Source organism: Fusarium pseudograminearum, chromosome 1 (genome assembly GCF_000303195.2).
Source record: "Fusarium pseudograminearum CS3096 chromosome 1, whole genome shotgun sequence".
Lineage (NCBI taxonomy): Eukaryota > Fungi > Ascomycota > Sordariomycetes > Hypocreales > Nectriaceae > Fusarium > Fusarium pseudograminearum.
The window spans coordinates 755,620-781,584 of NC_031951.1; the positions used below are offsets into that span (position 1 = coordinate 755,620).

General features: G+C 48.9%; 8 protein-coding genes across 8 annotated transcripts, besides 3 other annotated features; 4 read left to right on the forward strand and 4 right to left on the reverse strand.

Moving 5' to 3' along the window:
• Positions 1–1,534: 1,534 nt before the first annotated feature.
• FPSE_04341 (uncharacterized protein) lies at positions 1,535–2,940 on the reverse strand (the record flags this gene model as incomplete). The annotated part of the gene is made up of 2 exons (XM_009257459.1): positions 1,535–2,485; positions 2,587–2,940. The coding sequence occupies 2 exons, from the start codon at positions 2,938–2,940 to the stop codon at positions 1,535–1,537; spliced, it is 1,305 nt and encodes a 434-aa protein (XP_009255734.1).
• Positions 2,941–6,170: 3,230 nt separating this feature from the next.
• On the forward strand, positions 6,171–8,153 carry FPSE_04342 (uncharacterized protein; the record flags this gene model as incomplete). The annotated part of the gene is made up of 1 exon (XM_009257460.1): positions 6,171–8,153. One exon carries the CDS (start codon positions 6,171–6,173, stop codon positions 8,151–8,153), a length of 1,983 nt encoding a protein of 660 aa, XP_009255735.1.
• Positions 8,154–8,844: 691 nt separating this feature from the next.
• FPSE_04343 (uncharacterized protein) lies at positions 8,845–10,254 on the reverse strand (the record flags this gene model as incomplete). The annotated part of the gene is made up of 1 exon (XM_009257461.1): positions 8,845–10,254. The coding sequence occupies one exon, from the start codon at positions 10,252–10,254 to the stop codon at positions 8,845–8,847; it is 1,410 nt and encodes a 469-aa protein (XP_009255736.1).
• Positions 10,255–11,160: 906 nt separating this feature from the next.
• Positions 11,161–11,202: a repeat region.
• Positions 11,203–11,236: 34 nt separating this feature from the next.
• FPSE_04344 (uncharacterized protein) lies at positions 11,237–12,509 on the forward strand (the record flags this gene model as incomplete). The annotated part of the gene is made up of 2 exons (XM_009257462.1): positions 11,237–11,306; positions 11,359–12,509. 2 exons carry the CDS (start codon positions 11,237–11,239, stop codon positions 12,507–12,509), a joined length of 1,221 nt encoding a protein of 406 aa, XP_009255737.1.
• A 259-nt stretch (positions 12,510–12,768) lies between these two features.
• FPSE_04345 (uncharacterized protein) lies at positions 12,769–13,761 on the reverse strand (the record flags this gene model as incomplete). Its single annotated transcript, XM_009257463.1, has 1 exon — positions 12,769–13,761. The coding sequence occupies one exon, from the start codon at positions 13,759–13,761 to the stop codon at positions 12,769–12,771; it is 993 nt and encodes a 330-aa protein (XP_009255738.1).
• A 741-nt stretch (positions 13,762–14,502) lies between these two features.
• On the reverse strand, positions 14,503–15,987 carry FPSE_04346 (uncharacterized protein; the record flags this gene model as incomplete). The annotated part of the gene is made up of 3 exons (XM_009257464.1): positions 14,503–14,623; positions 14,674–15,736; positions 15,792–15,987. 3 exons carry the CDS (start codon positions 15,985–15,987, stop codon positions 14,503–14,505), a joined length of 1,380 nt encoding a protein of 459 aa, XP_009255739.1.
• Positions 15,988–16,669: 682 nt separating this feature from the next.
• On the forward strand, positions 16,670–19,334 carry FPSE_04347 (uncharacterized protein; the record flags this gene model as incomplete). Its single annotated transcript, XM_009257465.1, has 2 exons — positions 16,670–17,687; positions 17,740–19,334. The coding sequence occupies 2 exons, from the start codon at positions 16,670–16,672 to the stop codon at positions 19,332–19,334; spliced, it is 2,613 nt and encodes an 870-aa protein (XP_009255740.1).
• Positions 19,335–21,403: 2,069 nt separating this feature from the next.
• Positions 21,404–21,431: a microsatellite.
• A 2,470-nt stretch (positions 21,432–23,901) lies between these two features.
• Positions 23,902–23,939: a microsatellite.
• Positions 23,940–24,427: 488 nt separating this feature from the next.
• On the forward strand, positions 24,428–25,840 carry FPSE_04348 (uncharacterized protein; the record flags this gene model as incomplete). Its single annotated transcript, XM_009257466.1, has 2 exons — positions 24,428–24,930; positions 24,988–25,840. The coding sequence occupies 2 exons, from the start codon at positions 24,428–24,430 to the stop codon at positions 25,838–25,840; spliced, it is 1,356 nt and encodes a 451-aa protein (XP_009255741.1).
• Positions 25,841–25,965: the final 125 nt, after the last annotated feature.

Here is a 25,965-nt window from a genome sequence, read left to right on the forward strand (position 1 = left end):
GACCAACTGTCTCTCAAACGAATTGATGGTATCGGCATGAGTCTTGGTTGTTCACAAAACAGGAAAGGCGTAATCAGATTGCTTCTACATAACATGACAATGAGGACTGCGAAACCTTATCATATCATAGATCCTAATAGATACTCTAGTATGTACAGTGAGTAATGTCCATGCCTCTCACCAAGAACCTTCAAACTCATCATGAGTTCCAGCTACCCTATAGACATAGAGTCTTGTACTTAAGAACACATACTCTCAACTTTTAAGACATGGTAATAATAACTAGAGACAAGTCGGAGAGAAAAAGGACTGCGATACTCTTTCTGCTGCTCATTGGCCTTCATTGTATTCTTTCAAGATGCGAGAAACCCAGCCGTCAACTCTCACTTTACTTCAGCCACCACTTACACCAAGACCCTTGACCAGCTGATGCCTCATCTCTTTTCAAAATGGCTAGCCCATATGTTCAGTCAACATCATATCATTCGATTTCTCATCTAGAATTACTTGTTATACCAACTTTCATCCCTTACATGCAGTGCCAACGCCACTTGTCTCTGACACTAGAAGTAACTCCTCTTGGCAGGATCTTGTTCCCCCAGCCATCGGTGTAATGAAAGCAAAAAAAGTTCAGCTAGAATCCAAGTATCCAGAACAAGATTTCAGACTAGAATCTTTCCTTGTCTCGGACCAAGAAGCCGTTTCTCTCGACCGCGCTGTTCACCGTTGTGGCGGTCGGAACGGAGACGAGAACAGTATGCAAGGGAAAGCAATCTAAGTAATGAATGTCACTGCTTATTCTAGTTGCAGATGGGAGCAAAAAGCCTATTGGGTTTGCAAGCTTGCGATTAATCAGAAAACCCCAATTATAAGGTTGTATCGACCGGCAGAACTTCCCCAGTAAAAGAGGCTGATGCATGTCCCTCCGAATGCAGCCAGGTTGGTCAGACCAATATACCCTGTATATGTCGGATCGAGGCGACGATATAGACTGGTTTAGTGACGAATGTTGCACTCGCGAAAGGGTTCCGGAACCCCTTGCATTGTGGAAGCTCAACAACTAGCGTCCATCTTCAGTTCCCATGTCCCTTGCGTCAAGGTTTTGAGATGCAGCCACACTTTGATGCACGAACTTTTTTCGATGAGATGCATGCAAGTTACTCCGGACCGGTGAGATGCAACTCCAAGTGCGGCTTGCGGCATCCAAGAGGGCCACTACGGATCTGGGTCTTTAGGCAACGTCGTCCAATACTTGTTGGGGAGAATCTGAATTGTGATACTTGTGAAACCTGTCGTACGATTTGACTATTACCAGGATGGGTCAGGTTGGGAGAGAATATGCAATGAACGAGGCCAGCGACATGCGTGGTACAACGTGTTATGGGAGACCATTGAGCGTTGAGGCTGAGAAAAAGGGAACGGGTAGCAACATGAACCATTCCGAAATGAGGGGACTATGCGTATGTGCTCTAAGAGATTACATTAGGATATTTGAGCGTAAATTTTCTATGAGGCGTGCGCTTGCGGCAGATATTTAACTAGTTTGCTTTTGAAGTAGATTGCAGCTGTCGATGATGCTTCGGAATTGGGCATCCTGCTTTGCCAGCTCGTCGTCTTGTTGGTCATCTGAAGAAGTCGTCATGGACGAAATTGCTGTCTCGAGTGATTCCGACGGAATCCCATTGGTTTCCAGCAGATGGTCAAATCTTGTCTTCTCTCCGAGATCTGTGGACAGCTGGGCTATGAAGTTGTATCGTTTTTGGATCAGGTTCGGTTTCACGATGGTAACAGTCTTGGTCGGTTGCTCGCTTGATAGTGGAGGTATGAAGAAGAGGTTGGTGACCGAGGCATTCAGATTGGCGACTTCGGTGGGATGAGCATTCTCAGCTAGAGTCCATCGCAAGATCTTTCCCTTGGTGTGTCCAGACAATATTGAAGTGCCGTCATTTGTCAGAGCAATACACGATGGTAGTCCAAGTTCCGGATCCGAGACAGCAAGCGGGGTGTTGATCTGTACGACAATGGAAGGTTGCTCAGTGCTGCGGGAACCAAGCAACGGCTTGTCTCCACCGAATAGTTCAACAAGGTAGACGGAACTATCTTCAGAAGACACAAAGAGCGCCCTGGCACTGGGATCGAGGCGAGCACAGAGAGGAGTTGCAGGGAACAATACAGTACGGAGGAGCTGGCCGGTCTGATAGTTCCAGACAATGCATGTCTTGTCTTTACTGGCAGACACGCATATGCCAGTTTCCGAATTGGTACCAGGACTGGCAGTTAGACTTGTGATGGCACCGCGGTGATTGGAGAGTGTCAGATCGGGTTCCTGTTCAAGTTGGGCATCGAGCTCTAGAAGACGTGATAATGACCAGACGTTGATGTTGGAGTCATCAGACCCGGAAAGAATGTGATATGGCGTTACGGCCAAGCATGAGACGGCCTGAACGTGGCAAGGCGGCGTCGACACTTGTCGTCCGGTGCATGTCTGAATCACTTGTCAGTATTGATAAACGATGATTTTATGATGGTGCCCAAGTGTGCACAACATGGAACGGTGCAGCAATGACGGGGCTGAGACGAACTAACCTCCCAAAGAAATAGTCTACCCTCGGTAGATCCCACGACCAAGACCTGACCAACAATGGCCAAGCAGCGGATCCTTTCGGGAAAGGGTACAAGAGCACAGGGAGCAACGGCAGTGTTGTGGTTGTCAGCTGGAATTGGGTAGACATGAACATGAGCCTTTTGGTCTTGTGCAGCAAAAATGTGAGTCTGGCTGACGGCTAGACCGTTGACAGGGGCTGAACTCTTCTTGAAGGTTGACTTGATGGTGTGAGACGGCGCGAGAGAGTGAGAATACATGCCGACATCTTTGGAGACGGCGGTATTCGCGGCGAGAGGCGGACCAGAAACGGTCGATATGAACTTTTGAGATAACATTGTTTCAGGTGGTCCAAGTGAATGATCCGTATGTCCGTACAAGGCTGAGGTCTGTTACTCTGAGGTGAGGAATGTTTGTTGGTTCAGTTGCCGAGAGAGTGGATGTAGATACAGACACAGACACAGACACAGACACCTAAAAAGCCGGAATTGTTCAAAGCGAGGACGGATGTAATGCAGTTGGCTCTACAACGGCTTCGTTTCCCAAGAGGAAATTAGACTTGCTTGTTGGAGAAGAAGCAAACAAACCGGGAGAATGGATCCGTTGGTGGTGGTGTTGTAAATTGCTGGACTTGTAGGCTTGGTGTTGTTGAATTGGCCAATGAGGACGAGGGTCCAAGTTTTTTTCAAGGTCCAGGCTTAGGTACCTAGATATTTGATGAGAGCCAAGATGAAACGAAACAAAGCGTCTGATGAAGGATTCCTTTAGTGCGTGTTTGTTTTGCACGAAGTATCAGAAAAGGGTGCCTTGCTTTAGTTGCAGAAGGGACTTTTTTTTTTCTTTGTCCTTGTTTGCTGCTAACTAAATTATGCACAAGCTTTGACGTTGTTCGCGAAGTTTTGCTTGCTTTTTTTTGCTGCTAGGCTTGTGCCAGATTCAGCCGCGGGCGGTGAGCGTCTGATTTGACGCCAATGGAGTGGTCGCTGTGGGTGGGGCAATATCATTAGCACTTCAACAGTGCATTTACCCAAGTCTTACGGGGGACGGAGACGGGGACGGGGAACGGGACCTAGGATCGTGAGCTTTTGAATTAGAGGGAGGAAGCTAAGATCTATTCCCCCTAAGCCTTCCCGTGTCGCTTGGATATTTCTGAGTACCTGATTGTTCAAGCTAATTGCTAAACTAGCTGCGATAAATTGAAGCATTGGTAAAGTGTTAAAATTAATTGCTTGTTATTCCCGTCAATACTTACGATCATACTGAAGCAAATGCAATAATCGAGATTGGAAATCACACAAAAGAGGAAGTAGCACATGGGCTGCACTCCACAAAGATAATGCCCGTAATTCAGCGGGCAGGTACCCCTTCCCTTCTGCACTTGCCTCTGCAAAGGCCTGGAATTAGGTGCATACTGCCCGCAGAGTCCTTGCATGAGGCATCTAGAGTTGCATTGCTTTTTCATCACTTGCATCATCCACTTCCTTGTCATCCATCCCTTACCTTGCTCCTTATCAATTGACTTTAACGAAATCATGCCTTGCCTATTGCTTCTCTGGATGCATCTTTTCTTGTTCTTTGTCCCGTTGCAATTCGTCACTCGAGGGATGTCTCGTCACATACCAGAACGACCCAAATAGCCAACTTTAACTCTGTCTGACATGCACCAGAGCTAGTTCCTTAACCGGTTCTAGGCCTTGCATGTCGTCTCCATCTGACAGAAGTGACAGATCGAACTTTGAGACGCTATCGCTTCGCTTGACCTCATCATGAAAACACATGGCCTTAGCTTGCACTGAGAAGTGATATCACTCCAGCCCATCATCTCGTCACTTTCTGCACTCTCTGTCTGCAGATACGACATAGTTGCAGTTGATGATGGCCATGTGGAAACCGATAAGCGTAACGCCTACACGCATGTCAGGCCTGGCAGACCCAGTTATGATCCCCCTTACATGACACATCCCAGGGGGCCCCCTACCTTGTCAGGACGGACTACAGTTCTGGATTCTCCGCATCTGCAAATGGTTCCGATCCCCTGACAACGTTCAACATCGACCATTGTATTGTTGTCTCCCTGCTCACAGATCCCGCTACTGCTCTGAGTCTTCCCCGCTGTGATTACCAATAACGTCCGGCTAGACCTGGCTTGGGCTTGTCGCCGTATTATCATTCAAGCCTGGACTTATCGCCCAGATCAGAGTTCGGAATGCATGCCAGTCCTTCGTTTCAGCCACAGAGCGATAGCCAACGCGAATATCAAGCTAATCGGGGCAAGATGATCACTCTTCGTGATCGCTTTCGGCGGCACTTTGGGATCAGACGCACAAGTTACTGAATTCTACTATTCCCGTATCGTCGGTCCACCAACTCCCACAGTCCACACCTCTTTGATCCCAGTGACGCAGAGTTGGTAATCTGCTGGCGTCGACAAGTTCAGCCATCACAAGATTCTACACCCCTGTTGACACCGACTTGGTACAGAGCAACACTGGATGACGCTTATCCGAGCGCGGAAGCGTTTTCAGTCGTCTTTCTTGTTCTCGCCAGTCCACCCTATCATCGCTGTTCTTCGTCTCAACTCGTCCTGGTAACTACTGTTCTCGGATGGCCGTTCGCGGCATTTACCTGCTCAAGATTTCTGTGAAAGCCATGAGCGTATTCATGCTCATATCATCTCGAGTGGAGATCTGTCACGACAGTACCCAGCGTCCCGAGATGGCAAGTTACAGTGCTTGGGTGTGCAACACTACCTGATGCCCTTTTTGTTCTCCCTTGCACATCTTGCCCGCGTCCTCTTTGATTAGTACAAGGATCAGCAGTGTTCAAGACTTTGGTCAAGACCCACTAGAGCTGCATCGATGCTTGGTGGTACAGAACTGGACAATTAATAACCCCGTTCTGTTGTTTTGCTTTTTCGCGGCGCAACCATCATCTCTCCCGCCAACGCCACCTAGCTTCCCACCTCATTCCTTTCGTCAGGGCGCGGCCGTTAGTTACATTCATCTCACTCGGGGCCGGAGCCATAGTCATGGTTATTGCCAAGCCAGAGTATCACGACCCTGGTGGTTACCTGGGTTCTGTCATGTGCAACAGATCCCCCCATTCTCAACGGGACTGGTCTCTTGCTGGTTTCTTGTTTTCATCCATGGCTCTTGTTTGACACTGGTGCACAGTACGTACTCAGAACTAGACCGAACGACACGATCTACTGTAAGAGCATAACAAGCCATCTTCCTCCCTCCGATTGTTTTGTCTCACCCTGCATGCCCACTCTTATATCCACTATTCCCTACTGGCTTGAGATTAAGTTCCAGTCCAAGTCAGATCATATAAGTGTTGCTGTGCCCTTTGAGATCGTCTGTTCCAGATGCAAGTACAGTGAATCACGGTACTGATTGTGTCTCTCGTTGTTGGGTTCGTCAGCACTGGGCTTAATTTTCCTTTTATATTTGTGCTTGTCCCGAGGATTCCAGTGCCCTACTTATACGGACAAGTTCTACATTTCTCTCTAGATTCGCGCCTGCTTGCGACACCCTGTACCTCTTGGAAAAGACAATCGGCTTCTAGCATGACAAGCTTGCTGCCTCTTTCATCGCCAACTCCCCGTCCAGACACGCCTCCCATGCTTTTTGACCACGAAGTTCTCGAAGATATGATGGATTGCTTTCCGGAAATGCTCGCGAGGGATTTGGAAAGATCGAAACCACTCTTTGAATCCAAGAATATGACTGCTGGTATGCCATCCGGGCCTGTTTGGTTCGCAGAGAACCATATCAGTAACCAAAGTTCATCATCGAGTCGAATTATCGCTTCTCCTTATCAGTCAGGGTCTGTACTCGTGCAGAACTTGGGATCGATACAAGAACGAAGGTCAATGGTCTCATTTCTCGAACACCGAGGACAAGAGATGGAGGAAGTGGAATCAGACGAGGAATCCGTATCACCGTCAGAGTCTTCTGCAGGCATCCCTGTCCCTTCTATCAAGTTGCGCGAGCAATCTATAGCTACGGCAGCAACCTCTCTCACCTCAGCAAGTGGCAATCCACCATCCCCGAAAAGTCTTTCACCGACCGAGCGAGGACATGAGTACAGCTGGATCGACGCCGATTCCGAGGCTGATGAAGAGGACGTCAGATCCGTGAACCGGGACCAATTAGCCACGCCGAGAGGGATGGCTGCTCTATCCCCACGACCACCTACACCAACCAACATGGAGTCAACATTCGATATCACAGTTATGATGAAGGCTCCCCAGCCTCGTTTACATAGAGCATGCTCGTACGCCGACGAGTCACCAAAGAGTTTGAAGCAACACAGAAGACAAATCTCTTCCAAATCCTTGGATGCGCCAGTCATCCCTCCCAGGGTTGCATCTCTCGCAAGTACGACAGAATCAGCAAACACAACACCGCGACTTAGAACACCCGTGTATGATTCGCGGACAAGTCCCGACCGCCATGGTTACACCAAAAAATCATTCACCTCTTCCCACCGCTTTCGTGACGAGACAGACAACAGCACAATTCTGTTAAAATCAGACTTTGGATCTATCGAGCTGGAGATTGAGGACGAAGATAGATACATGGATCATTATCCACCTCCTCCCTCATTGTCCCGACCAGACACAGTTTATATCGAACAAACACCACCACCTTCGCCATTACCTACTGTCGAATCTTGGCTCAATGATTCGAATCCTCCTTGCATGCCCCAGATACCTGTCGATGATCTGGTCAAGGCTGTGCCCCTTCCTCCTGATGTTATTGAGACGCTTAGAGTTTCAATCGCATGCTTCCCTGAGACAATGCTGCTTTCCTCGAGTTTGACTACAGAAACAATCCGGTCATACTCCAAAAAGGTCAGAAGCCCTTCGGTCGATAGCTGGACTGAACCAGCGAGCGACTCATCGTCCCTGCACCCCCGAAAGTCGATCTGGAAGAAGGTCGTTTCACATGGTCGTGACTCAAGTGCCACCAGACGTCACCGGTTGCATTCGTACGATAGCAACACTTCATCGGGTTCCGTCGCGCCCCCAGTACCTTGGGCCTCTCTGCGACATGTTTTCCCTGGTTGCTCAGACTACATCTGCGATGCTTTGTATGCTCACATCGTCGCATACAACTATGTATCACGAGTCCCCCGCAACCAGCCCGCAGGAAACCGGGCGTCAACTCCAGACCCCAAGTCGCAGGGCGAAAACATTCCAAAGAAAGCTGCCTCACTTCTCGGGCTTAGCGCAATGCAAGCGAACCCTACGCCCAACGTTGGCCGATTCGCTAGGAAGTTTAGCTCTCCTCTTACAGCCATTGGCTTGGGCAAGGAGGAGCCGTCGACTGTGACTAATCACGACAATGCGACACGAAATATCGAGTCAGGACTGCTTCGCTGCATCTCTCGACTTGTCGGTACCGCAAAGATGATTACAGAGAATGGCACTGCGGAGGAAAGAATCATGGATACTGAGCCCCAAGCAGTGGACATGATGTTCGTGCGAAGCCTTTGTGAGATAGTCAGATTGTGCGAGGAGGTATCAAGTCCTCAGATGAACTAAGCTATTACGCTGGTTTCGAGTTTGTCCTATGTGTCTGTATTGTAAAAGCGTGTACTGGAATGAGGCTTTGTGGTCGTATACCCTGATTGACAGGTTGGGGCTTTTCCTTGACCTTTGATGAAGTCCATAATTAGCCCTGTCGAGTCTGAATAGACATATCACAACAATTTGCCGTCCTCAACTACCGCTATGTGACGTATTGATTATCACATTTGCCTCCACCAACATCACCTCTTGTCCATCCAACGTCGCTCCGAGTCCATGGTTCCGTCTCCCTCCCAACCCCAAGGTATCAGCAAACAAAGAAAGACTCTTTCTTGTTTAGAGTTTCCCGAGCGGGTAAGAAGGACCCCTGATCGACAATCATAAGTTTATCCTAAACTTGTTTATTCAGCTCGAGCGATGGCGTCTAAGTCTGACGTTAGTACATCGGCGACTTTGGCTCCCGTCCGCTAACACAATATAACTAGCACCTTCACGGTCGTGTTTGCGAAAATGGCGTACGCGTTTTATCCCTAAAAGAGAAGGGAAAATGGTCATTTTCATATAGGGCTGCTTACACCGATACCCTGTGATTTGTAATGGCGCCCGTCAAGGGGGTATGCCAAGAGGGCTGATACATGTCACGATTCAAGGCTGTCAAGCTAAACAGGAAGGATTTCTTATTGTCGACGGTAGGGCTTAACCTTGCTTATCCTCGTGTTATTTCCAGTGGTCCCTTTCCATCGCCAAACAGCTCTTCGTGCCAAGGGACCCCGTGTCCTGGTTTCTGGCACACAGCGTCCCAGTCCACAGCCGCAAAGTTTGGCTCCAGGGGGCTGAACACGCGCGCTTTCCTGGATACTTGATCGTTTATGGGTGCATCGTACACGATTTCGCCTCCGTCGATTTCTGCGATCGGTGGCGCGGATGAGGGCTGAAGACGCTGCGTGACGAGATGCCGTAGCTGGGCGTGATACCACATCTTGTCCCACCAGTCTTTTAGTCTGGAACCCTTCAGTCCACCGATGTAAGCATTATGGTGGATTGCTACGGGCGTAGTACCAAAGAAAAAGTCTGTGTACAGAGGGATGGAACCCCAGTTTATAGAAGACAAGATTGTGTCGTTGATGGCGCGTATCTCAGGTGGTATACCGTTTATGCGAATGGGCCCTGGCACACCTGCCTTTTTGGATTCCTGAAGTACATTCGTCTTGTTGAGAAGTTTTATGAAAAATCCGTCTTCTTCAGAGGAACATGTTGGTGGTGCTGTGGTGAAGTTGTAGTCCAGACCGATACCAAATTCGAAGCGTCGACCAGAAAGTGCTGCGTCGGCGATTGTGCGGACGTCGTGGGGGAGGGTATCTCTGCTGTTGAGAGATGAGGAGCCGTTCCATGATGATCCGAGGTATCTTGTCCACTCGCGATATATTTCTTGGTCGCCGATGACTTCGCCAATAAGCGCTTGGTCACTCCAGAGTTGTCGACCTTTCATAGCGACGGCATCGATCTTTTCTTTTGATCTTTGGAGGGCATTTCTTAAACCGCCCATTGTGCCCATTATAAGTCCACTGTTGACACATCTCGGACGAACGTTTTTGTATTTGCGCGCTGGATCGAAAGACCAGGGAACTTTGTCGGTGCCGTCTCCATACATGTCTTTCGGCATAGGAGAATCAGGCCAATGCTCGTACCGAGGATCAGAACCAGAGTAAGCATCTGGAAAGCAGTCCTTTGCTGCAGTGACGATTATATCTTGCCGAGGTGGGGGTGTAGGAAAGTCATCGCTGATGTTGAGATGCGCCCATTGCTTTTGTGCTCTGGCATCTGCCTCACGATTAAGCCGATGATAGCGCTCCAGCAGGACAGAAGGAGGAAGCTGGAACCACATATCATAGGCATCTACCAGGACTGCAATATCGTCCTCGCTTCCATCTTGCTCAAGAAGCACTTGAATGGCTGCTAGTAAACTCTCGAGCTTGGCGATGTGACTACCTGCAAAATGCCATGAAGGCCGGTTGTATTCGCGCTTCCAGTTGAGGAGGATGGGCATCGGGTATCCCATTGCGACAGCGGACATGATAGTTTTGCAGAGATTGATGTGCGGTGAATCGGCAGGCATGAAGAGACGTAGACGACGGGTTGAGCTTGGTTGGGAAGTCTTTTGAGGAATTGCGAGACTTGTTAGGTCTGCTTTGGAGAGAAGTGTTCCATGATTAGGAGTAGAGAAGACATGATTAAGTGGTTGAGTAAACTACTGCGTGTTAGTTGAGTCTGAAGGGGTGTAGTTGTTTGAATTACCAATCCTGCAAAAGTCATCCATGAGATGAGTATAAATGCTAGAGTAATAATAACCCATTTGAAGCTTTTCAGGTGTCTTGGAATCAAAGATGTTAGGACTGGTCTTGTTGATTGAGCAGATGGAAATGATGCATCTTCGGGGTCTGCGCTGGGGACTCTTCTCATCCTGGAGTAAGAAGGGTTTGATAGAGAAGAAGAAGAAGACATTTACAACAACCACAGTAACATTTCAGAGAAGAGCTAGTCATTGAAGAGAAACGAGTTGAATTTGAAAACATGATGAAGAATAATTATTAGTTTCATCACCATCAACTAGACTAGTTGGTTAGTTATCATGGGATCTTCATTGTAGTTATCTCTTAGCCACCATATAAACCGAGTCCTGGTCTGTAACCATCACATCAGGCTAGTGGCCGTTGATACGCTGTAGCCAATCATTTAGCACCGTGGTTGAACAAAACAACCCCACGTGTAACATATCAATACTTGACAGGTTATGCCTCCTGATCCAATACACGACTTTGTTCAAAGCCAGTGATGAATTGATTCGTAGAGAGAGCGGGTTAAATATGTCATTTCGATTACCAAACTATATCACGGGTAAATGTGCCGAACGAGATGGGCTGTGTCAAGAATATTCCACGGACCATTTCAACTAGCTAGACGTTCTAGAACTCGTATTGCTTACGTTTTCTTATAATAATAGATTTCCTTACTCTTTTAATAGTTTCTTTCTCCTTTCCTTCTTTTTCTCTTATTTCCTTTCATTTAAAGGATGGAATTGAGGAGGAATGACATACATCATGGACTCTTCTAAAGGTGCTAGACGCTTGAGTGTCACGATGCAGACCTATCTCGGTTTCGCAGTCCTTGGTACATGACTCAACCTCTCATCCTCTACTATACTAAACTAACTCATTTTCAGGCCTCGTCAATGTAATTGTACCCTTCATTGTACATTCAGCAAACTACCTCATAATTCCTTATCCACGCTGGATAGTCATCCTCATCGAGACCCTCCCAGCTCTTCTTACAAAACTCCTTCTCCCTCACTTCATCCACAGAATCCCCTACTGGATACGCTCTCTCACCATAGGAGCAGTATGGATTCTCATTGCTCTCATCACAAAAGCAACACCGCCCAACATTGCACCACCGTTACGAATCTTCACTTCTGCGCTTGCTTCAGCCTCCGCTGCAGCAATGGAGCTTTCCTTCCTAGGAATGCTGCGCTACTACGGCCGTGTTGGTCTCGCAGGTTGGGGAGCAGGTGTTGGCGCCGGAGCAGTCTTTTGCGCCGTCTTGCCCTTTGTACTGACCGTTTGGCTGGAATCGTTTCTACGCGACTTTATCGATTGCATCTATGTTTTCGTCGGAGCTATGCTCGTGGCGTTTTTTGTTGTTCTCCCTGGAGCACCGGTTAACTACCCCTGCGCGCAACAGGAAATGGCCAAGGATGATATTGAGGATGCGTCCACTCTACTTCAAGACCCTGTTCAGCAGCTCTCGCGACTATTGAGTACGAAAAACCGCATTCATCTAACCAAAATCATGCTCCGACCGTTTATGATTCCCTTGTTTGGAGCATTTGCGGCGCAGGCTCTCGTATACCCCGGTATATCACGGGCATTGCCCCTTCCAGAGTCCTCGGCATCCTTCTTCTCATACCTAACCACATACGGCCTTTCTTTCCAATTAGGCAACTTCATCTCTCAAACACACATTTTACTCTTCCGACCAGCCAGTCTCAAAGCCTCGTTTATGGTCCTCGGCACTGCGATGCTTGTTCTACTCGCAAATTCTATATTCCTTGTCTCTTCAGCAGAAGTTATTATGGGTATACTCGCTTTCACCGCTGGTCTGGGTGGAGGTGCAGTCTACATCATTGTTTTTGACAGAGTGCTTGACGAAAAGACCTTCGATGCTGGGGTTAATATAGAGTTTAGTCTTCAGGTCGTAGGAGTCGGTGAAACTGCTGGCCTTGTCGCTGGTGGGATGATGGGTACCATGCTTGAGAGTTTGATGTGTCGAGGAGGATTTACAACGACACAGCGATGGTGTCATACCAGTCAATAAGAAGAAAAGCAATGATTAGGAGAGTTTGTTTATAGTTAGTTAGATACCAAAGCTCATGATTAGATGAATAGGAAGAATTGATCAAGCCATATATAGCAATGCCGTGAGCGAGTCGAACTCATATTTGGACTTGGCCTCGATGAATTGAATTGAATTGAGATGCTTATACATGTCTATCTAAAGGGACGAATAAGTGGTGACTACAAATACTAATACAGCGTTAGATAAACCCACCCAACTACCAGTCCTGAGTCAATCATTATGTTGACGGAGTCTCCAAAGGCATCAAGTCAACCTCCGCCCTCGCCCAGGATATACTATCTCTCCATTCCGGTAAACTCATAATCCGATGCCCTGGCTCAGGCTCCCACAACATCTCCGAGACCTCATCCACCATCTTCTTACCAAACGTACCAACCCACCAAGCCATCTTGCCCAAAGTATTGAGCTGCACACCCCAGTACATAGTTATCAGCAAAGCCACAGGATCCGAACTCTTGAGCGCTAGCCCAAAGTCCCTCCCAGCAAGAGCAGGAAATCCTATAGCTATACCCTTGAAGATTTCTTTGGAATCCTGTACAAAACATGTTTGTATGGCGGAGAAGCTGGCGCGGTAGGATTGGATGCGTACATTGATCTTTGAATTGTCGGTGTTTTCGGAACTGGTTGGTGTTTCACAGGCTTTGTTGACTATGGTAGACAGACTCTCCAATGCATCTTCTGTCTCCTTGCTCAAAGATGTGGGTGTTTCGGTTTGTAGCTGTGTCCTCAGCATTAACGCCTCCGTAGACCTTGACAAAGCACCTGAAATGAGAGTGTCAAAATGCTGATCGGCAATAGAAGCATTGCCCATGAGCAACTCCCACAACGTCACCAAGCGTTCCAGTACACCCTCATAAACCTCCTCAAACGCGGTACACTGCCCAAGAGCCATGTTGACAGCAACCGCCAGAAACGAAAACATAAACACTTTTTGCGCATTCTCAGCCGTTACATTCTCCAGCTGCGCCCTAAACGAACGACTTGCTTTATCGTAGTACTCGACGGCCAATTTAGCATAGTACATCTCATAGTCTTCTTCAATGACAACAGCGCCGCCGCAGAGAACTATCTCTAGAGCAGAAAAGGAAAACATGCCGTGCAGGAGGTACTCATGCTTGAGACCCCAGCGCGGCATGTCCTCCTGCAGCCATTGGTTATCCTCAGGGATACTGGCGAGGCTTTTGTACGTCGATGTGGACCAGCGGTGCATGAGTTCCAGCTCTATTCTCCGGCGAGTTTCTGTTGCTGGGAGCTGAGCTGGGGGGTCGGCAAGATAGGAGCAGCCTTCTAGGTTGCGGGCTAGACAGTGTGTGCAAGGAGGGCCTCGTTCGTCGCACTGAGTTTGTATGTGAGTTTCTTGTGGAAAGAGTATGAAGGAACTGTGAGTTGTACTTTTACATGGCGCTTTTTGCAGTTTCGACAGCCATTACGGGACTTGCTGTGAGTTTTTCGTTTCATCATGTTGTATATATGGAAGGGGAGTCTAGTGCACTTTGGGCTGACGATGGCCGCAGTGGTTATGAGATTCCTATGAGGGTAGATGGGAGTACAGAGTCATGAAGATAGCTTTGGGAATGAATACGAACAATTGAAATGTACAGAATAGGCAATACGTGTTGTGGCTGTGCTTACGGTTTAGTTCTTGGCGGATATAAGTATGAGATTGACGAATGAGGTTTAGCCATGACCAGCATCAACCAAGCCATGGGATCAATATGGCCTCACTGCAGCTCAAATAGTTCAGTATCCCAGTAGCTCATATTGCACATCTGACATGTTTCTTAGAATAGTTAGGTTTTGAACTCACCAGGATCACACAAGACCTCACATTGCTGTACATCTCTGGTTTGCTGTTTATCTTGATCTTATTCTTCATGATGGCCGATAATATCCTGAAATAACTCAGTCATAGGCAATAGGCGCCTTGGTATCTTGGTCTATTTGTTTTCCTTTACGCCTTGCCCCATCGGGAGGTTTCGTCGCCCTCTTTCCACTCACGCTCAACATATCCAAGCTCTCTCTTGACCTTCTCGACGGTTTCTTTATCGCCAGTGTTCTTTCCAGCGTTGTCACTATGTTATGTTAATTCATACCATCAACGCTCCTATCGCATATCACTAACCTGATCTTAACAGCTGGATTGCCCGCCGCCGAGCTGATCTTGATAACAATGTTCAAGGGTACTGACTTCTTGCCAGTCTTGGTGTTAGTAAAGTCGTTAGTAAGGTATGTGCCAACACCGAATGTGGGTTGGAAACCGAGGTCATCAGCGACCTTCTTGTACTCCAAGCATCTTTCGATGTTGAGAGAGTCGGAAAAGACAATCAACTTCTTGTCTGTGATGCCCTGCTTGTCGTAAAACTCTCGCATCCACTTGGCGTACTCAGCAGGGTCACCAGAATCTTGTCGGATGCCAGCAAAAGCTTCGGCATATGTCTTCATGCTTCCATCAGCCCTCTTAAAGGTCTCTGCTGGGAATCCACCCTCAATGGTCTGCACAGTCTGTGTAAAGGCGCGGAGGAACTCCTGAGTGCCAAAAGTGTCGGTCAAAGCTATACCAAGCTTATTACCAAAGCAAGCCACCCAGTGTCGTAGCGCGACTTCGGTAGCTTGCTTGTAGTCACCAAGAATAGCAGCAACGCCCATGAACCACTCATGAGCGACTGTTCCAACAGGAGGAATGTTGAAGCGCATAGCAAGATGGACGTTACTGGTTCCAGAAAGCTTGCCAGGGAATCCCTTCTTCTCAGCTTCCTTGGAAGCCTGGACCAGACCTCTGAAGACAAGAGCCTGGGTGTGGTAATCGCGACGTCGTCGTGTGCCAAACTCGGATGTGACGCATCCTGCCTCGAGCAATTGGAGTCCCTTGTCGAACGCCTGCTTCTCTTGGCCCTCATAGTTCCAATCAGTGTCCATAAACTTGAAGTATGCCTCCGAGGTCAACGCAAGCATGGGAATTTCGTAGAGAATCGTGTCGACCCAAGTTCCCTTAATCTGAATGTCAACATCTCCAACAATTGAGTCATCTCCAGTGTCCTCGCCAACGGGAGTGAAGGTCGCAACAACTTGCTCTCGGGGGCTCAAGCGGAACTCCTTGAGGAAGTTGAGGTAGTCTTCGGAGAGGTAATCGCAGTGTTTCTTTAGGAAGAGGTATTCGTCGGTGGAGAGCGAGATATTTCCGAGCTCTGGACATCAGGGTTAGTCACGGGATAGTTCCGCCAAAGCTTAGTAACAACGCACTTCCAATCTGCTCCTCAAGCCACTTGAAAGCAGTTCGGGACAGCTTCTTGTCGGGGGTTCGGTTCGTGTAGGCATATGTTACTGGTACATCCTTGAAGAACTTGAAGACCGCGCATTGCATGGTCAACTTGTAAAGGTCGGTGTCGAGGAAGGAGATGACGCCCTCGGGGTAGGGCGAAGAGCTGTTGAAAACCATGACTGCGATTGTTAGTTTTCGAGGAGGCGTAGAAATGTCTGTCGTATCAGAGGTAGCACCGGGAGGGTAAGGGTTCAGCTTTATAGTTGGGGTCGCAGGGACTTGGAGAGCTGAGTTCGGAGATGCGGAGACGATGTCAAGGATATCGTGAAAAGATGCGGTATGAATTGTCAAGAATAAATATCTTGAAAAGCTGAAAGCATAAATTGTGTACGTAATATAACCTTTGACGTCGCAAAGTTAACTGTAATGGCGTGAGCAACTCAACTCTGCGACGTTTGTTGAATCAGATAAGATGTGACGCATTCAAAAGAGATGCAGAGCAGAGACCCAAAAAGAGAAAGAAGTAAAGGGAGGGGCACGCGCTGAAGGGAGGAAGGTGAGGGGTTGGTCGCGGCTGCCACAGGTAGGCTAGTTCTGCATTGAGCAGTCGAGGGGCACTAGAGGCGCTATGACCACACCTTAATTTTCCTGCAAGAAAAAAATTTGGGAAACTTCGCGAGGCTTTGGGTTTTTCTTCCTGAACTGGATCTTAACGCCTGGCTACGCGGCGGCAGATACCAACTATTCTCGATCCGCACAACCATTACAACCCGATTTTTGGCATCTCTCGAGTTAATACTTAATCAATAAATACCGCGCGACTCGAAATTCGGCTTCAAAGCCCGTTTCCGCCATCACAATGGATATCCATCGTTGTCGATTCGTTCCCTACAAGCCCTCCGCCATCAACGCCATCGCCTTCTCTCACCCCAAGACACGCTCAGCGCAGCAAGGCAACCTCGCGCGACTTGCGATCGGACGAGCTAATGGCGATATCGAAATCTGGAACCCTCAGAATGGCTCCTGGAACCAAGAACTCATCATGCCTGGCGGCAAAGATCGAAGCGTCGATGGGTTGGTCTGGGTCAACGAGCCCGACCAAGACCTCGGCGGTGGACGCGTCGTCGTCGGAAAGTCACGACTCTTCAGCATAGGTTATACTTCTACAGTTACGGAATGGGATCTCGAGACAGGACGACCCAAGAGGCACGCCAGCGGCCAACACGGAGACATCTGGTGCATGGCTGCTCAGCCTAGTGGAACCGACAAGGTTGGACTCGGTGTCGAATCTCAAGACTCTACCAAGCTTGTTGCCGGAACAATCGATGGTGAGCTTGTCATGTACTCTATTGAGGATGATGACCTGCGATTCCAGCGAGTTTTGTTGCGATCGCCAACCAAGAAGGCTCAGATGGTCAGCATCACCTTCCAGTCGCGCAGAGTCGCCATTGTCGGCTGCTCCGATAGCACAATTCGAGCGTACGATGTTACAAAGGGCCACATGTTGCGCAGGATGACACTGGGCGCGGACCTAGGCGGCGGTGCTAAGGACATCATCGTCTGGTCTGTCAAGTGTCTACCCAACGGCAACATCGTCTCAGGCGATTCTACTGGCCAAGTTTGCCTCTGGGATGGCAAGACATACACCCAAGCACAGCGAATTCAAAGCCACAAGCAGGATGTTCTCAGTCTCGCAATAAGCGCCGACGGGACTTCCATCCTTAGCGGTGGCATGGATCGACGAACGATTCTTTACAAGCAGAACAGCGGCGCTGGAGCTCGATGGAGCAAAGTCTGGGGACGAAGATACCACGACCACGATGTTAAGTGCATGGCATCCTTCGAGAGTGGCAAAATCAGCGTCGTTGTCTCAGGAGGTAAGATTAACGTGTATCACTTTCAGCAAAACCGTGGCTAATGTGAATCCAGGTCCTGATGCCAACCCCGTTGTCATCCCCATGAAGGAAATGGGTCGCGAGAATCACCGTATCATGTCCAGTCTGCCACAGCAGGCTCCTTTGTTGAGCGCGCCAAAGGCCCGCTTCGTTGTCAGCTGGTGGGATAGGGAGGTTCACATCTGGCTTCTTCGAAAGTCAGCCACCGAAATGATCAAGACCGAAAACATCGATATCAACCAAAACCGCAAGCTGATTAAGACTATTGTCGTTAAGGGCGACTCGAATATTACATCGGCAACTATCGACGACGAGGGTTCACTTCTGATTGTTGCTACTGCTATCGACGTCAAGGCCTTCAGACTAGAACACCAGGATCCCGTCAAGCCCTCTGATGTCAAAATTTTCTCTTCCGAGCTTCCTTCAAAGCTTGCCGGAGTTGGTGCCACCAAGGTGCAGTTGTCGCCTAACGCGCAATGGCTCTGCGCAATCCAAGAAGGCTCTCGAGTTGTCATGGGTGCCCTCGACCCTGTTACTCCTAGACCTTCACTCGTCTTCTCACCAAATGTCCAACGACTAACACGCCTACGACGACAAATCCCACGTCATATCCTCAACGGAGGATTGGGTAGTTACGATAGGACCATTACGCAGGTCGCTTTCTCGCCTGACTCCAAGATGCTCGCGATGTCTGACATTGCCGGCTATATCGACACCTGGATCTTGAGCGACGGCGAAAAGATCAAGTCAGAGGATGACGCGTCCTCATCGGGTGAGAGTGACTCTTCGGATGAGGAAGAAGAGATTTCGCAGAACATTGAGAAGTGGATCCGTAACCCCGGTGCGAAGCTACTGCCCAAGCTACACTCTGCCGCTACGGTTCTGTCATTCTCGGCTGATGTTCCTCGAGCCAAGGTCTCCCCTAGAAGCTCTATTGACGGAATTGATGGCGCAGCTGACCATGTCGATGACTACACCCTCCTCACCATCACCTCATCGTGGAGCCTACGTACCTTCCACCCTCTGCAAGGCTCACTGACCCCTTGGTCACGTCGCAATGTCCGAAACGATATGCCCGCTCCTGTGCAGGATCTTCTCGATCACGCAAAGGGTGTTTTCTGGGAGGGCTCCCGCGCTTGGATCTATGGTGTATCATTCCTCCTTATGCTTGACCTAGCTCAAGATCTCCCTAAATCTGCCGAGAGCGACAGCAACGACAAGCAAACGCTCAAGCGCAAGAGGACAGGCCCCTCTACCGGAGCTGGTGGTAAGATGGAGCAAGGTGCTATTGCACCCTCTCTGGTCCGCAAGCACACGGCCGGTCAGTGGGAGGACGTTGATATGGAAGACGCTCCCCAACCTGAGGATGACATCAGTGACGATGAGGCTGACCAGGCCGATGGTGAACTCGCTCAGCTACGGAACCGTGAAGTGGGCAAAGACGTCGAACTCGCCGAGACTGGCGGTGAACGCAAGAGCTGGTGGATGACCTACAAGTACAGACCCATCTTTGGTGTTGTTCCTATCAGCACCGCAGACCAGCCTCTCGAGGTTGCCCTGGTGGAGAGGCCGACATGGGATGTGGACATGCCCGAGAGCTACTTTGCCGTCGAGCAGTGGAGGAAGTAATGATGACTACATCCAGATATGGAGATGTACGAGTGGGATGGAAGGAAAAAACGCTGTCTGGAATCTATCTGATCGTGGAGACACATGTTCGGCGTAACTCAGTTGCAAGGATGATGGACGTTCAAAGGGTCCAGACTCAAAAAGCATGATCCTGGTTTGTAGATTTTTGTATGTTTGTTATACTGGCTACGTAGACCAATGTGCGTACACACATACGGGCTATCGAATTAAATTTTTGGGATATTGGATTTCTACTGCATACGTATACCCATGTCTGAACCGCGAGCATATCAAACATGTCATTTACAACCAGCTGTACATGTGTATGTGCAGATATGGATATTCCTTTTAGGCGAATCGTCATATCGTCGCATTCACCCAGCTCGAGATCCCGGTTCTCGTTCTTTTTTAGTATGTACTAACGTTTCACGGGGCTAGAGATGAACATGTCTCGCGTATCGGAGGAGTGTCATGATATTCAATATCAGACGAACTTGATGCCCAAAGGGGAGTCATGAGAAGAAGGAACAACCCCAGTCTGAGCGATTTCTTCCTCTTGTTAAACTTACATGATATATTGCAAAGTGCACCAATCAAGTTACAACATGACCTCCAGTTTCTACACTACACTAAGCCGTTGCACGAGTTTACCGAAAATGTCTAGGCATTATGAACAAGGCCTGGTCTGCCCACCCCCGTCGAACGCGCGTCCACGACGGCTGAAGAACTTTGGGTGTCATCTTGGCCGTGTTGAGCTTGCTGCCGATATGGCTTGCGATAATGTGGCGGTCCTTTTTCATCTTCAAAGAGTGTATATCTCAGAAGCACAGCAACCGTAGCAGTATAACCCCATAAATGGCTTGTGGTATAGTCAGGTCATGGGCCATGGTCTTGGGGCTGACTTCGGGAAGTGGACGATGAGATGAGATGTCAGGATGGTTCACGACAAGGGTTTGTATGAACTATCGACATCATCATCCTTGCGGCTTTGACTTGGTTGCAACTTACACGACTCATATCTCTGGATTAGCAACTGGGGTTTGGAGTCTAATATGGTGAGAGTTCCAGGGTATGCCGGGACAGAGTTTCGTATCAAGCATATATCCCCAGACCTAGCCTCGTCATACTAGATTTTGAACTGCCAAGAGGAGAAATAGATCGTTCAACGAGTCAAATCTGAGTTGATCCTAGGGAAGATCCGTCCGACTTCCAATGAGAGTGGTGAGCAAACGGAAACTGAGCAGAAAGTTACCGTAAAAACTGCTTGCATTATCTCTGATGCAGTTGTTTTTGGCGATCAGTAAGTCAGGGACCACACTTGAGGTCATAAATCTATGTGCTGGCCTTCTATTATCAAAAGTGATGAAAAGAGCTTGCGTAGCACAAACTAGCGAAATGCTTAGCTTCGGAATCGGACCTGGTCGTTGACTTGGCTTTAATGTTTCTTCTTGGCAATATCTTTACCGCAACTGTCTGCGTAAATCCCATCAAAGTAGAAAAACACCAAAACTTCTAGAAGTTACAAGTGTTTTCAGGAATTGTCGGTCAGGAGGTGGCGATTGTGAGAATCGCGTTGCGTAGGCTTGTTGGAGTAGAGATATTGAAGTTTGCAGATACGCAAGCCAATGTCATGGACCGTCCAGATGACGCGGCCCTTTGGCTCTGGAAGTCGGTGTCTCAGCACGCACGCCCCGGTCGTAAGCGCAGCAAACGATCGGCAAACCACAACTGAGGATGATTGGTAGTAAGCAACTGAGCAGAACTGAACTAAACGAACTCGCAACTCGATTTGACAAAGTGGATTTGCTCTCTGTTTGAGGCAACGTGTGCGACATCCATTATGGAAACGGTGAGTAGATCACAACCAGTTTGTTTGGGATACGTACTAGATTAATTGAGGAAACGGAAGTGAAAAGGGAGGGATTGAATTCGGCTCCGATCAAACCCCCTGCGAACTAATTCCTCGACACGACTGTCCCGCTGCCAAGATCGTCCTAACAGCGCAGGGTTGCTTCAGGTTGTTGGAGACGTAACGTTACTAGGTAATAAGCGCAGCGCACGCAAGCAATCAAGGCAAGTAAGGCAAGGCAAGGCAAGCAAATAATCAAGGGCGCAGCGCATTACTCGGGTTTCTGCGAGTGACTGGAACTGGAACTGGACCTGACCTGTGTGGGCTGGGCTGGGCGCCTGTCAGATCGCATGCTCGGATTGGACGAGACCGCTTATTCCAGGGGCAGAAGCGCACGCGATTGCAGACAGACGGGGACGCCAAAGCTGGTTAAGCTTCTTTTCCCAAGACTGCCCAGCCCGTCTAACTGGATATCAAGTTGAATGCTCTGTAGTGATTTCCTCAAAGAGATTTGGGTGTTTGAGATGCTGGACCAACGAGCAAGACATGTTTGATTCGGGATCAACAGCATCAGGTTAAAAAAAATGCGGAATAAAAGAAACATATGCAATGCCGATCTCCGCGGAGTCGTTGAGGAGCATCTTGTGTTTTCGGCGTGATGTATTGGCCTCTATAATTCTGGGTCAAGAAGCGGGAATAGAATTGATATCTTTTCCGAGAGTTGAGGGCCTGACATTAGACAAGGCGATATCGAGTGTGTGACACTCGGTACTATAATTCCAGGGTAACGAGCAGTGAGTGATATGTAGTAGTTTGTTGTCACATCATATCTCGTCCCGTCCCTGGGCGTCAATATTGAACACAGGCAGACATTGTGGCTTCATCTGTATCTGTAAGCCACACCAGATTAACAACTTTTAAGCTCCGAAACTTATCGACGTGTTTATCTCAACCTGCTAATGCGCAAAGTGTTGAAACAGAAGCAGACGTGCCAGCGGATTATGATGCACATCAATGGAGGCAGTGGAATTGCAAGGGACAAGAGGCCGCGAGTCAAAGTGGAGTCGTGTGGGACTGGAAATAAGATGCCAGGAAGCACCGCCACTGAGCAGCATATGCTGTGGCTAGTGATCGTCACGAGATGAGACAGAGACAAATCTCCCTCCTTAGAGGCAAGGTATAAGCGCGTCCATCTATACTATGTACGAATCCAAAGAGATAATATAAGGTTCTGGTTGAGGGCGCGGCAGTGCGTCAATTCCTCGGTAGGACCATGACCAAACTGAACTTGTTGGCAGCGTGGCTCAGTATAGACGAAAGTAGGCTGTGCCACGATGCTAGTAATATTGCTACATATTGATCGGGGCGCCTTTTTTTAGGGACCTCACCACTGCCTCGTCATCGCCCACCACGACGAGGGGCACGTTCCCGCTAATGTACCGATACTTGTTCTGTGAGGCCGCAGGGTTGAGTGACTCGCAGAAAATTGCAGCGGTCGTTAGCAGCCTTGAGACGTTTCTCTGGCGCTTGCCCGGAGGAAAATGTCAGGAATAGGGCCATGCATGGAAGCATTCTACCGTGACAAATCTGGAATACAATGACTTATAGAACTGATGTCGATATCTACTGGTTGCTATGTTGTGATATCAATATCTCTGCTAAATTAGACTTTGTTTCAATGACATCTCTTCAAATATTGAAACTGAATTCTGTCTTTTCTCGTCCTCTCTCCAGGAACCTAATGCCTGTCTGGCTCCACTGATCAAGCGGCCGATTCTTTTTTGACACAACCTGACGGTTTCTTTCCCCGCGCTTATCAATTCTGCGTTGAGTTTAGAGGCTTCGCATCGAAAGCATTGCCACAGATTGAAGTAGATGGTGATTTTCGCTTTCCTTTCCCATTCTTTCTGAAATGTCCATATTTTATTTAAAACAGTGTCGCCTCTGTGCCGTTCCCTTCTCCATCTGACTTGTCTCCGAGTCGCACGAATTTAGAGGCTGACGCTCGCTAATTCGCTGATGACGAGGATCCAGGCCAGGCGCCACTTTGTCTTTCGCTGTTCGGTGTTCCCCTAGAACGTACATGGGAGGTACATACGCACGCAATTGGAAGTGTACGGTATCACTCGCTCACTTGAAAAGGTCTACGTACACGTGCCTCGCGGTGCCTGGTAGCTGGAAGGAGTCTCTTTTTGGGGGGGGTTCGCCTCTTTGATGATGAATCTGTTGCGTGGACTTGTTTTGTTGACGAGGTTTCATTTGAACTTTGGAGATAGTTTGTAGGCAGATACGCTCACAAGATACACGTCTTCAATAGCACTAGCACGTATCAATATTCGTAGGCTTCACTGGCTGTCCCGTTAAATACCTACCAAAGGACGGGCAACCTGCAAATGTCTTCAGCCTGTATCCATTTAATCCAATCAATCAATCAACCAGTGGCCGTTTCCAACACCAAAGGCAATCGCTACAAGAGTACGAGGCCGCTGTACCAGTACATTCCCCTGCGCCCAGCGGCCCCCACCCAGACCGTCAACGGTTTCGCTCATTGGCCGTGGCGCTCACTGCTGACGCGTAAACTGCCATCGTAGGCTCTGGCCCAGAGTGGGCTAGAGCGAACCAAGACGCACACCCTCCCGAGACACCCCGTCCCTTTATTCCCCTGGTCCACCCTCGATTCTCATCGCCTGCCTGCTTTTGCTCCTGCCTCTCCTCTTTTGTTCTGTGTTGTGCTGTGCTTGCTGTGCTGCGCTGTGGTATCATCAGCTTTGAGCCAATTCGCGAGCCGTTCAACTCCTCTCTTTTATCTCAACCTGCGGCCACGACGACGACGAGAAACCGATTCAACTTCATCTCGGGACAAACGAACTGTCAACGGTTTACTCACGACGACTAAAAAAAGAAACGACTTCGATTGACATCTTAGTCATCACCTTCAGAGCGACCGACAGATTTGCTCTGCTCAGATCCAGAGGCCCAAACAAACATCTGGGTCAACGCGTGTATTGTGGCAATCAAGCCTACTGACACGCATCCCATTGCTTACGACGACCTTCCACGATTAACATTACGACGAAACATATTCTCCAAGTGAGGTTTCAAACGGCCTCGTAAATACCCAACGATTGAACCATCTCTCCTCCAGCCTGGTCACATCTAGGCAACAACACCATCGATCTACCTCATACAACAACTTACAAAACTACATCGCCCGGCTCACTCAAACATCCACCTTTATTTCAATATGGCAGGCCAACACCCGCCCGCGGGCGAATATGGCGAGGAATGGGCGCGAGACCTTCGAGTTCAGTTCGAGGGCTTGTTACGAGACAAGCGTATGAACGACCTTCGAAACACATCTCGACAAAGCTCTCCAAGCTTAGGAGATCAATCCCCTCACATGCGAAGCTCGCCATTTCCATCCGATAACCGACCCTCAGGATCTCAAGGACCTGCTCTCCCATCTTACGCCGCCCTTCGACATCTTCCCAAGATCCCGTCTCCTCCCGCTGCCGGTGATCGTGATTCTCAAAAGTTCAGAAACCTCCTCATCAGCTTATCATTAACACCAACCAAATACGAAAATCCTGGTCTGCTTGACGAGGCTTTGCAAACCATTCCATTGGACCGCATCTATGGCGAGGCCGAGGAAGAGACTCAGGTGTTGCAAGCTCAAGCTGAGAGCATGGGCGATGGACGAAAACCTGAATGGGGTTATCAAGATTGTGTTATTCGGGCATTATTAAGGTACGTCATTTTCTATCCGATCCTATCCTTCGGCTAGATGACTGACACGATCGACAGATGGTTTAAGCGATCATTCTTTAGTTGGGTCAACAACCCACCATGCCCATCATGCTTATCTCCTACTATCGCCCAAGGCATGACTGCCCCTACACCTGAAGAGAGCGCTTGTGGTGCCCTTCGGGTTGAGTTGTATCGATGCTCTGCTCAGCACTGTGGAGCTTACGAACGCTTCCCTCGATACGGTGATGTTTGGCGGTTATTGCAAACTCGACGAGGACGAGTTGGTGAATGGGCCAACTGTTTTAGCATGCTATGCCGAGCCGTCGGCGGTCGTGTTCGCTGGGTTTGGAACGCTGAAGACCACGTCTGGACCGAGGTGTACTCTGACCACCAGAAGCGATGGGTTCACGTGGACGCTTGTGAGGAGGCATGGGATAACCCTCGCCTCTATGCCGAGGGCTGGGGCAAGAAGATGTCTTACTGCATCGCCTTTTCTATTGACGGCGCTACCGACGTCACTCGACGATATGTTCGCAAGAACCAACACGCTTCTGAGCGTAACCGATGCCCCGAGGAAGTTCTTCTCTATGTTATGCAAGAGATCAAGAACATGCGTCGCTCCAACATGAACAAAGACGAGCGCTTCCGATTGGAGAAGGAAGACACCCGGGAGGATAAGGAGCTTCGAGGCTACGTTGTAGCTTCGATTGCACAGGCCGTGACCGATCTGGTCCCCGGCTCCCCTGGTGGATCGAACCACACAACCGCCAGTGGAAGCGATACCAAGTTGCCTGCTGAGCAACCTGGCCGACAAACTGGCACTTCTGAGTGGTTGACTGCTCAACAACAACAATCTCACAGTCGATATCAACAACCCCGCGATCCTAGCCACCGACGACCCTTGCCTTGAGAGCTGCGCGCATCTATTGCGACTCTTTCATAGGCACTGCGAACAATCAGTGCGAATGCGTATTGCTACTTGATTGATGACCGTCACCACCAGTCATTATCACTCATCATGGGGACCGACTTTAT